Source organism: Pecten maximus, chromosome 18, assembly GCF_902652985.1.
Source record: "Pecten maximus chromosome 18, xPecMax1.1, whole genome shotgun sequence".
Lineage (NCBI taxonomy): Eukaryota > Metazoa > Mollusca > Bivalvia > Pectinida > Pectinidae > Pecten > Pecten maximus.
The window spans coordinates 18,500,144-18,513,165 of record NC_047032.1 but is presented as its reverse complement, the minus strand read 5'-3'; the positions used below and the strand labels follow the sequence as shown (position 1 = coordinate 18,513,165).

General features: G+C 31.5%; 1 protein-coding gene across 1 annotated transcript; it reads left to right on the top strand.

Annotated features, from left to right (window-relative positions):
- Window positions 1–4,352: 4,352 nt before the first annotated feature.
- LOC117316837 lies at window positions 4,353–11,805 on the top strand. Its single transcript, XM_033871619.1, has 3 exons — window positions 4,353–4,482; window positions 10,473–10,542; window positions 11,519–11,805. The coding sequence occupies exons 1-3, from the start codon at window positions 4,408–4,410 to the stop codon at window positions 11,728–11,730; spliced, it is 357 nt and encodes a 118-aa protein (XP_033727510.1). The 5' UTR covers window positions 4,353–4,407; the 3' UTR covers window positions 11,731–11,805.
- Window positions 11,806–13,022: the final 1,217 nt, after the last annotated feature.

The following is a 13,022-nucleotide window of genomic DNA, read 5'->3' as shown; positions in this document are numbered from 1 at the left end:
TGTAGGTAATGGATAGTGGTGAATATCCTGGGAAGGCAGTAATTGCGTCAATCTGCTTCTAGTCAATTGTCAGGCTGTTGACGCGATTGTCGTGCGGATTGTTTTTACAATTTCGTTAGCAATATACTTTAGTAATTTATTGATCATTATAGGAACTACATATTAAACACAACAAACATATATGTATCCCCTCACAATTACATCGTCTGTATTGATTGATATAACTCTATATTGTGCTTCGAAAAACGTATGAAACATTTTTTGCCTTTTATATTGCGCCAGAAATGCGATTTCTGTATGTTGAAAATCAGTAGGTATTTATTACAGGTACGATCAAAAATAGCTGGCGGAAAATAATCGTCAATATCTCCGTATGTACGATTATGACAATAATAACAAAAGAATGTATATTATGTTTTTCAATTAATCTATTCAACTTGAGAGTCGTTTTCCTGAAAACTGGATATATTTTTCACGTGCATGTTTAAATTGCCTTTGAAAAGCCAAGTCCAGAGTCTTATATATATATAACTATATAAAAATGTCAAATGATAAACGAAATAATACACAAAGAAGAAAGAAAGCGAAAAATAACTCTCCGAAAAAAGAGATGTTGTGAAGTTTTGTATACACTGTATTTGCCATATTTTCCATGATATACATTTTCCCATCCTTAACTAGTCTGAACGATCATGCATGGATGTATATATGTTATGGCAGTGTTAATCTTCAAAACTGATATTGTTGGCATTAAAAAAAAGGATGCGGAATTCTATAATGGAATATACAAGACCCATTTGATAAAAGGAAAACAACATTTGGAATGAGTTTTTCAGGCAACAAAAGATTTGCGCTAGCACACATTATTATGTTTGCCTGCAAAGCTCTGTCTTTTATATCAACTTCAACACCACAGTAAGGTGTTCAAAGCACAGACTATTGAAATAGCACATGCCCCTGTCAATATTAATTTCAATAGTCATTATATGATAAATGATATATAAACTGTATAACATGTTTATACATAAAAATAGAGTTGACAGTGTAGATTAAATTAACTGATTATGATGTCTATGCAAAAATAACAAATATGAAATGATTCATTGCAATAATAAGAACTATTTTTATCGAGAAAATAATGAAAGAAAGATAATGATTCTTTTTTTTTATTATAAAAGTGTTACCACATTAAAATATGTGTTACGTGATGAGATTTTGAATTTGAAATTATATTCAAAATGATTAATTCAGGTAGCATTGTCACTGTTCAGAAATAAATTCTAAATGCTTGACAAAGTGAAAGTTCGTGAATTACTCTAATTTTAACATGCATAGTTTGCCATGTTGATACGGTGAAGATCAGACGTACAGCCATGGGCGGAAATCCATATCGTTCAACATGCTGATATAAATTATATGAGATAATACATACATGCCGATCTTATAATGTAAACAACCTCAGGCTGGTTTATGTATCAGCACTCAGGTTAACAATCGATAAATGTTAACATATTAATTAATACAGTTATACTGTAGCGACCAATTATAAAGTGTATATACCTACTGATATATTTTCATATTATTTTTATTTAAGTTTTAATTCAGGGTATATATATATATTGATATAATTATAATATTTAATATAATGCATTGTACTGTTAATTTGATGTTGTGATTATTGAAAGAGTGTGTATAACTATTTATGACTGATAATTTATATGAATTTTGATTGTTTAAATCAATTCTATTGCAGATAAAAGCAAATGGATTGAACAAAAGTTGTACAACTTACTTACGTCCTTTCCGTAACAAGGGAATATATACAAAATGTGTCACGCAACAGATTATTTTAACGTATATTGTATTTTAACGAAGACGGGAATAAATATAGAAAGGGGCGGAACAGATAAGGAACACCAAAGAAAAAAGAATGTGGAGTTTTGTAAGATGAAGAACATGTATGTGCTTTATCTGGTTCTGTCGACGTAGGTAGACTGCTTTTCTAACACACAATTTTGATATAGTCTATTAGCTATTAAAATAATTATATAACGTTGATATCGTGTATATTTTCCAATAGATTATGAAAATATATCATTCTTCTCATTTAATGTATGTAACTATTTATGGAGTATATATACCTGTTAATAACTGATAATCTTAAATAATTTTAATATGGTGTATATAGCTATTAATATAGCGTATATAGCTATTGCAATAGCTTATATATTTATTGATTAAGTGTATGTAACATTTGATATAGTGTATATAACATTTGATATAGTTTATATAACATTTGATATAGTGTATATAACATTTGATACATGTATCGTGTATATAACATTTGATATATTGTATATAACATTTGATATAGTGTATATAACATTTGATATAGTGTATATAACATTTGATATAGTGTATATAACATTTGATATAGTGTATATAACATTTGATATAGTTTATATAACATTTGATATAGTGTATATAACATTTGATATAGTGTATATAACATTTGATATAGTTTATATAACATTATATATAGTGTATATAACATTTGGTTAAGTGTATATAACATTTGATATAGTGTATATAACATTTGATATAGTGTATATAACATTTGATACAGTGTGATAACATTTGATATAGTGTATATAACATTTGATACAGTGTGTATAACATTTGATATAGTGTATATAACATTTGATATAGTGTATATAACATTTGATACAGTGTGTATAACATTTGATATAGTGTATATAACATCTCATATAGCATATATAACATTTGATATAGTGTATATAACATTTAATATTGTGTATGTAACATTTGATATAGTGTATATAACATTTGATTTAGTGTATGTAACATTTGATATAGTGTATATAACATTTGATATAGTGTATATAACATTGGATATAGTGTATATAACATTTGATTTAGTGTATATAACATTTGATTTAGTGTATATAACATTTGATATAGTGTATATAACATTTGATATAGTGTATATAACATTGGATATAGTGTATATAACATTTGATATAGTGTATATTACTATTGATATAGTGTATATTGCTATTGATATAGTGTATATAACATTTGATATAGTGTTTATTGCTATTGATATAGTGTATATAACATTTGATATAGTGTATATAACATTGGATATAGTGTATATAACATTTAATATAGTGTATATTGCTATTGATATAGTGTATATAACACTTGATAAAGTGTATATAACTACTGATATAGTGTATATAGCTATTGATGTAACGTATATAGCTATTGATATACTATATAGAGCTATTGATACAGTGTAAATATAATTTTAAACAGTGTATATAGCTATTGATAAAGTGTGTATAACAAGTGATATAACGTATGTAGCTATTGATATAATGTATATAGCTATTTAAATAGTGTATATAACATTGGATATAGTGTATATAACATTGGATAAAGTGTGTATTACTATTGATATAACGTATATAGCTATTGATACAGTGTAAATATAATTTTAAACAGTGTATACAGCTGTATATAAAGTGTATATAGCTATTGGTAGGGGCCGCGGTTGCCGAGTGGTTAAGGTGGGACAGTTGCCAGGTACTGACCGTAGGCCGGTGGTTTTTCTCCGGGTACTCCGGCTTTCCTCCACCTCAAAAACCTGGTATGTCCTTAAATGACCCTGGCTGTTAATAGGACGTTAAACAAAACGAACAAAACCAAAAATAGCTATTGATATAGTGTATAGCTATTATAATAATGTATATACATGTATAAACAATCAGTACTTTAAACCTTTTTTTCTGAATATGCATACATATTGCTATTTTTTCATTCGTTTATTTGGCTTTTTATGGGTTTTTATTTAATTTTTTTTTTGGCTTGTTTGTTTGTTTTTATCTTTGAGAATGTTTGTAGATATTTAGTTCTCGTAATCATGCTTTAGAATGAAATACGGGTTCAAAATGTAACATTTATCTTAATTCATAAAGTTCACAATCGTTTTAACATATTCAGTGCAGTCCTCTTTCTGTATGTTTATCTTCCTGATTTCCTCCACGGTTCAGCTTGTAGTTTGTTCCGTTGATATTCTAATTAATGCCAACTTACATTTGAGAGGCTATATAATCACCTATATTAACCATTCCAAACAACATAAATACATATAACCAAATAGCTCTGACGAGATCACGACACGATCACGATTTTGGTGGTTACATGCGACGAAATGGAATCTCTACTATCATGAGTAAACATCAGAGAGTGTACATTTTGCCATTTCATAAACAACCTTGACCTTGTCATTGCATAGACATCCTTGACCTTTCAACGAGTAGAATCTGCTATCTGTCTGGACAGATAAACGCCTGTTATGTATTCATAATTCAACAACAAAACATGAGAGCGACTCTATCTCGACAGAGCCAGTACTACACGTTCCTGTGTCTCTTCCTATGCTGCCGTCTATCACAGGTAATTAAAAGATTCGAAATAACAGTTTTTTCTACAAAACATGATAATAAGATATGTAATTAATTCTATGTAGCAGGACAGCTCGGAATAACAGTAAATGTAAGTGTATATGTAATAGGAAACAATTAAACAACAGATAACACAACGACATAACAGTAATTCATCATAGAAAACACATCGAAATAACGACAATTCAACAACAAATGACACATCGAAATAACGGTAATTCAACATCAGATAACACATCAAACTAACGGTAATTCAACAACAAATAACACATCAAAATAACGGTAATTCAACATCAGATAACACATCGAAATAACGGTAATTCAACATCGATAACACATCGAAATAACGGTAATTCAACATCAGATGAACATCAAAATAACGGTAATTCAACATCAGATAACACATCAAAATAACGGTAATTCAACATCAGATAACACATCGAAATAACGGTAATTCAACATCAGATAACATCAAAATAACGACAATTCAACATCAGATAACACATCTAAATAACGGTAATTCAACATTAGATAACACATCGAAATAACGGTAATTCAACATCAGATAACACGTCGACATAACAGTAATTCAACATCAGATAACACTTCAAAATAACGGTCATTCAACATCAGATAACACATCGACATAACATTTATTCAACATCAGATAACACTTCAAAATAACGGTAATTCAACATCAGACAACACATCGAAATAACGGTAATTCAATACAGAAAACACATCAAAATAACAGTAATTCAACATCAGACAACACATCAAAATAACGGTAATTCAACATCAGATAACACATCAAAATAATAGTAATTCAACATCAGATAACACATCGAAATAACGGTAATTCAACATCAGATAACACGTCGACATAACAGTAATTCAACATCAGATAACACATCAAAATAACGGTAATTCAACATCAGATAACACATCAAAATAACGGTAATTCAACATCAGACAACACATCGAAATAACGGTAATTCAATATAGAAAACACATCAAAATAACGGTAATTCAACATCAGATAACACATCGAAATAACGGTAATTCCACATCAGATGACACATCGAAATAACGGTAATTCAACATCAGATAACACGTCGACATAACAGTAATTCAACATCAGATAACACATCAAAATAACGGTAATTCAACATTAGATAACACATCAAAATAACGGTAATTCATTATCAGACAACACATCGAAATAACGGTAATTCAATATAGAAAACACATCAAAATAACAGTAATTCAACATCAGATAACACATCAAAATAACGGTAATTCAACATCAGACAACACATCGAAATAACGATAATTCAATATAGATAACACATCAAAATAACGGTAATTCAACATCAGATAACACATCGAAATAACGGTAATTCCACATCAGATGATACATCGAAATAACGGTAATTCAACATCAGATAACACATCGAAATAACAGTAATTCAACATCAGATAACACATCGAAATAACGGTAATTCAACATCAGATAACACATCGAAATAACGGTAATTCAATATAGACAACACATCAAAATAACGGTAATTCAAGTAGGTTTTTTTTGTTATCACCCTTGTTCTTATCATGAGAACGTTGCATTACTTGATGGAATGAGGATTTATATAGCAGTGTCGTCGTTGAGGAAGAAGGTACTGTATGGTTGGTAATATTCGTGGGGGAATTAATTTCGCTGTCAATAAATATAGCACGCAAATAAATAACAAGCGAACATTTATATATACATTTTGTATACGGAAAAGTATTGTGTATAATGTTTACTGCATACATTTTATAATGCACGAGTATGCGAAATCTTATACCCGCAAACTAAGTCCGACCGGTACAACCGCGAAATAGTTCCCCCGCATAATTTAACCAGCTTCACAGTACTTGATCTTCCGGAACACCTGGTCGCTTTGTAATTTTTCAATTTGTCCGTGGAAACTATCTTTCATCCACAATTTGGCCTTGTTTTAATAATTTTGAATAAGAATTAGAGTTGTTTACAGAGATCATATATATTCTGCTCTATGAGGGTTGTATACTTGGAAACACATAATTGACGTCCGAGATGTCTTTGTAAAGTGCAATGTTTAAATTGATATGACTTTCCTTAAATATGAAACAAAATTGACGTTGCCATGCTGAACCTCACTGATGGGAATAGTACATAGTTTATATGGAGATCAAATGGACACCATTACAGTATTAATGACCCGGGGGTCATGTTAATTGGATGATTTAGTTTATTATTATCAGAAATGAAATCAACTTGATCTGATGTATTACGTATTATATACAGACCACACAACGTTAACCGTCATTGGTAGATGATTGAATGGGAAACATTTATTAAATGTGTTAGTGTAGATATATCTCGGGGTGAATCAGGCTATAATGAAAAAAGGTCTGGTGTCATTAGCCAATGAACAATGTACGATTTTCTTTTCTTCAATACTTGTCCGATTATTATAGAACTATGTTGATCCAGGATTATTTTTTTTAATTTTACAAGATATCGTATAATTAAGGATTAAACTGTCTTTTTTTGGTGTCTATGGTCGATATAGATGCCAGAGCTTTGCTAGCGCACAATATGACACGTTTGTTTGCAAAGCTCTGGCATCTATATCGACCATAGACACCAAAAAAAGACAGTTTAATGTTTATATTTACATTCTCGACATATTCGTTTTGTTATTTTGGAAAATTGAAATTGAGTTAGCATAAAAATGCCAATATTCAGCGATTTCGTCAATGGGGTTCGACAAATAGAACAGCCTATTTTTTCAAAATTTATCATTGTCACGGGCAGATTAGCAAACAAAAAGGTGCATTGAAATAATACGAAAAAAACACAGTCTGTTCAATTCTTTTTATTATTTGTGTATCAATATTGTATAAAATTTCTTTCTGATACTTTTTAATTAACATAAAAAACGACGTAGTCCTAGGTTGTTTTTTTTTTTCATAGAGCCATGATTGTTTACGTTATTTACAAGTAGTTCCGGTGGGTGGATATATTCATGCGCGGCATGGATTGCTGTCACGTTTTGAGTGTCAATTATGGTCACATAGACTGCAAATCTTTTTACTTAGTTTATATTGTGACTTTGCCACCAAAATGTAAATATACTTTATTAAATCTTATATAATATATAAGATATATCATATACTTTAAAAAATATCTTATATAATAGATGAGATATCTTATATAATTTTTATATATATTTTCATAAAATATATTAGATATCTTATATAATATATACGTACATATACGCACGTGCATAAGATATTTCATAAAAGATATAAGATATCTTATATAGAAAATTAAATGAGATATATCATATATTATATTAGATATGTTATATATTATATCATATATCTAATAAAGAAAATTATATAAGATATATTATATAATTCGTTTCAAAGATATCTTATAAAGAATTTGAGATAAGGAATCAACCTCCACTCGATGACGGAACCGATAAATGTCATCGGAACACATGACAGAAGCAGAAACTGCATACGATGGCTTTATACAGATTTTAAAATGTCATATTCATAAAAATACCCCCATCTCATATATTATATAAGATATATCATAAACATATAATAAGATATCTCATAAACATATAAGACATCTCATAAACATATAAGACATCTCATATATTATATCAGATATCTTCTATAATTTGGTAAAAATAAATGACAATTTGGCTTGCCATATAGGACACGTACTAAGGGAGATCATTCTATTTCCCCAATTTGTCTCACTCTACAACTAATTTATATAAACCAATGAAACTTATCAGCAGCAGTACAATAATCTAATTCAATTAATTTAATTAACTTTAAGCTTTACAGCTCATCAGTACACACAGCATATATACAATACAATAAATTACAATGGCAACGTAGCTCTTAAAGCCTTAAGCCGATAGTAGTAAATTAAGTGTCCGAGAGACAACATACAGAATGTACAGGTACATGTAATGGCTGACCTGTCACTCAGCGTGGGGTTTTTGTTTTCTGTATTGTTAGATTCCTTGATATCGATGTTATAATTGTTAATCGAGTCATTGCCTATTAGTTACGTATTTCGGGAATTTATACCTTATTCAAAATTATTTCCATGCTGTTTACTTTCAGACTTACAAGGACGAATATTTCAGCCTGCATGAAACATGCATGATAAACATTTAGTGCTAAATAATGTTAACATGTTTCAGCTTCATTTAGATATTATTATCTACTGAATTGTTTTTTGCCTTTTGTACTGCGCAGTTTATTCGTGTGAAGGTTTTGAAAGATGCATCTTAAAATATTCTACTACATGTATATATACATTTGATATTTGTCGGCATATCCTGATAAAATATTTTCAATTAGTAGATTTTAGGAATGCAAATATATGACTGAAACGTGTCGTTATATGACATCTTTCAAAAGCATGCGCATTTGAATATTTTCGGATATTATAGGTGGTTTTTAGTCATGACTACGTATAATTTTCAAATACCTTCTTAGTATTTTTATTAGACTTTTGGGCTCAGATCTAGTATTTTTAAAAGGTATTATGAAACTAACACCCGTTAAGAAAACATAGCATGGGAATACTTTTTACATATTCGAAATTCAAGGGTTCTGCATACCTTGCGGATGACGCTTGATGACTAGATGTAGGCATTGAATCAAACATTCTGGTGATCGTTATGACATAGATAAAAGTAATAACCTTAGCAGACTTTAGTTTGTATATAAAGCCTGTGTGGCCGACAACTCTCAATTATGTCTGTCTGTTTCCTATCAAAAGGCAAACGATAAACCTTGTATGTTGTCATAATACTTTCTAGTGTGTCAGGAAAATAAGTTTATCGCAGAACATTAACATTTTGAAGACATGCCTCTTATAAAGCTTAACACATTTTGAGTGATCACTTGTGATTTTGAGCTAGAAGTATGATTTGGTGTACGGACAGTTATTGTTGTTTGTATTGTCTTGGATTTTGCTACATTTAGATCGAAATTTTATATCCCAGTGTTTTTAGTATGTACCCAGTGGTTCCGTCACCACCCTAAATCTCATTTGAGATTGTTACTTAACACGGATTTGACCTAGATTTGTATGATGGGTGCCGTCGTGACCTAGATTTGTATGGCGGGTGGCGTCGTGACCTAGATTTGTATAGGTGGGTATCGTCGGTGACCTTGATTTGTATGGTGGGTATCGTCGGTGACCTACATTTGTATAGCATGTATCGTCGTGACCTTGATTTGTATGGTGGGTGTCGTGGTGACCTAGATTTGTATGGCGGGTATCGTCGTGACCTACATTTGTATAGCATGTATCGTCGTGACCTTGATTTGTATGGTGGGTGTCGTGGTGACCTAGATTTGTATGGCGGGTATCGTCGTGACCTAGATTTGTATGGTGGGTGTCGTGGTGACCGAGATTTATATGGTGGGTGTCGTGGTGACCTAGATTTGTATGGCGGGTTTCGTGGTGACCTAGATTTTTATGGTAGGTGTTGTGGTGACCTAGATTTGTATGATGGGTGTCGTGCTGACCTAGATTTGTATGGCGAGTATCGTTGATAAAGCAGAAGACGGTTTCTCTTCCTAAGCACCTGGTCTTATTCTCCTTGTAGTTTTTCCTGAAACTCTATTAAAATATTTATTACCATTTTGAGATTGAATTATCATGTCGTTATTATGTCGGTATTCTTTATTGTTTTTTCATTATGTTACATTTTGTGACCAAATAAATGTAAAAAGGGACTGAAAAATATTCTAAACAGGATTGAAAAATCAAGGACAAAGATCACGGTAGTATTAATAACACTGACATTAAATCACTTCAATATGGCATATTTAACAGAGAAATTGAAACAAAATATTAAAACCCACAGAGTGTAATTGAGTATAATTGGTTATTGATGTCATCTTTACTTACAGGTGGTGGGGTGTGGTCATGACTACGAATGTCCGTACGGCCAATGTTGTGCCTTTAGACTGTACTTAGTAGGTAAGACGATATTTTGTATCAGATCATTAGTGGATACTCTGAATGTCGTTCCGACAAACCAAGAAACTCTAACAAACGGCAGGACAGAGTCTCTTGGGTTTCTGAAGACGGTATAAGAACCACGGTAGAGAAACGACATAAGATATCTTATATATTTCTCTACCTCGGCTCTCATTTTGAGAATGTTAAAGTGCTTTAGATTTATATGGCGGGCAACATGGATGAAGCAGAAGACGTTTAATATTTAGGAACGCATGGATCTTACTTATATTCTGCCCTCGTTTTATAGATTTTGAAATAAGAATTATTGTTGATTTCCTCACATGTCGTGTTCAAACATATCATTTGTGAAATATATAATATATAATATATTATTATTATTCAATATTATATAATTGAATATTAATTGCCATTCTTCGACGAATACCTATACCTATTCCGTAGTAATTATCATCTTTTTGTATGGGCCATAACGCAAATCTACTTATAAAAATTTGCCCTCGATAAGATTATCTCCTCATGAGTAAGATTAAGAGTAAATATCTGTACCAGTCCCGTTTAATATAGATTCAGTATATCAAAGTTTAGTTCATTATTTTGAGAAAGTTTATTTGTTACTTTACTTTACTGTTTTGTTTGAGTGCCAACATCATCGCAGTTTTGTATTCATATTGCCAATGAAGTGTTACCTCTTCTATAGAGATAGGATCACAAAATCAATTGGAATCTGTCGAACAAATAAAAAGTCCAGGTAATTTCTAGCTATACTGAAGAGTTGTTTAATTTTACGAGGCTAATATTTCGCGGTTGTCCCAGTCGGACATAAATCGCGTGTATAAAATTTCGCGAAACAATGTCTAGTAATCGCTGTGTACATGTATGTATTATTGTGGTATATTTAACTACCGTAATTACAGCGAACTTTAATCACCCGCGAATATTACCAACTATATAGTATGTGCATCTTTAAACACAGGTCACTGCACAGATCTCTCGACGGTGGACCAAACATGTGGAACATCTGTTGTGGGGATCTGTGGCTGCGCCAGCGGTCTGACTTGCGCTCCAAAAGAAGGATTCCTGAGCACATTCACCCTGGGTGAAGGTCACTGTAAGCCGCGGAACAATAGTTCCTTATCTGCATCTACAACGAAGCAACCCTCAGGAATTTTCAGTCTCTTTGGTTGACGCGTATATTTCCTTTCCTAAACATGAGTTTTCATTGTGAAACATTTTGACCAATAAAATTGATAGAGAAATGCATTTTCTTTTTAAACATTAATTCTACAATATATTTCAATGACGCCATTTTAAATCTCGAGTTGTGAGACCAGTCTTTCTGAATGTACAGGACGTGGGTTGTTGCAAAAGAACAAATAAGTACGTTACCGGATTAGCACACTTTCCTTCATATTTGCTATTGTTCTATTTTCTATTGTTCTGTGTGGTTTCCTTATTAGTGGAACGTGTTTCATTCATTCATTCAATTTTATTCCAATGCCAGTACAGCCCATAGATAAACATGGATACAAATCTTACAACCAAAATACATATTTTGGAAAGTTATATCCCGTAATCACACTGGCGTCTGCTTCTGGTTAGTATTAATAGAAAAAAATATTCTACTCTAATCCTACCATAGTAAGAGTAGGGGCTAATACTGTTTTTCCATTAATACTAACCAGAAGCGGACGCCTGTGCCGAAAAGCATGATAACCTACAATATTATCACTTCCGCCTTCGCGTCAGCTCTAGCAGTTTCGTGCACGCGCACCAACACATATCATTCACGTTCGTTCACCCATGTATAAAATATCAATCCCTAATATACGTGTAGTCGTAATAACAATTACGCATACCAAGAATGTACATTTTAGATAATTTGTGTTTGTAACCAAGAGATGCAAAGCTGAGAACCTAAAAGAGGAAATCTCGGAATCTAACTAGCTATCGAGGTCAGACGTGCTTGATACTTGCGATATGTCGATTGGTTCCGTGCCGTCGATAAAGCGCGAGACGTTTTCCCGAAACTCCAGGTATTTTATTTTCCATTTTCTTTTTTGCTAGATAATGTATAGCTACTACTTCGAAGGGTAATTTTTTCAATGATTCGTACAATTTTTGCAGTTTTAATTAAAGTTGAAAGAAACAAATGAGTTTCACGGTCCCAAACTTTCGGTTTGAAACTTTGCCCTTGAAAATTATAAACAGAAGAACTTCTTGAAAAACGTGTATTTCTTCGTGTAACGCAATTTTAGACCATAGCCGAATTGAAACAAATTAGCACACAGTACTTGCCGCAGAAATACAGAAAATGCTCTCATATTTTGACGGGTTGCTTTCAGTGTTAGAGGCATAAAATATTGTTACCGCTAAAATAAGTTAACCGCTAAAATATCTACGTTTACAGCATATGTAAAGTATGACTAACAACGTTTTTTGATGTGTAAATGTATCAACATAACCTCACAACTGACTGT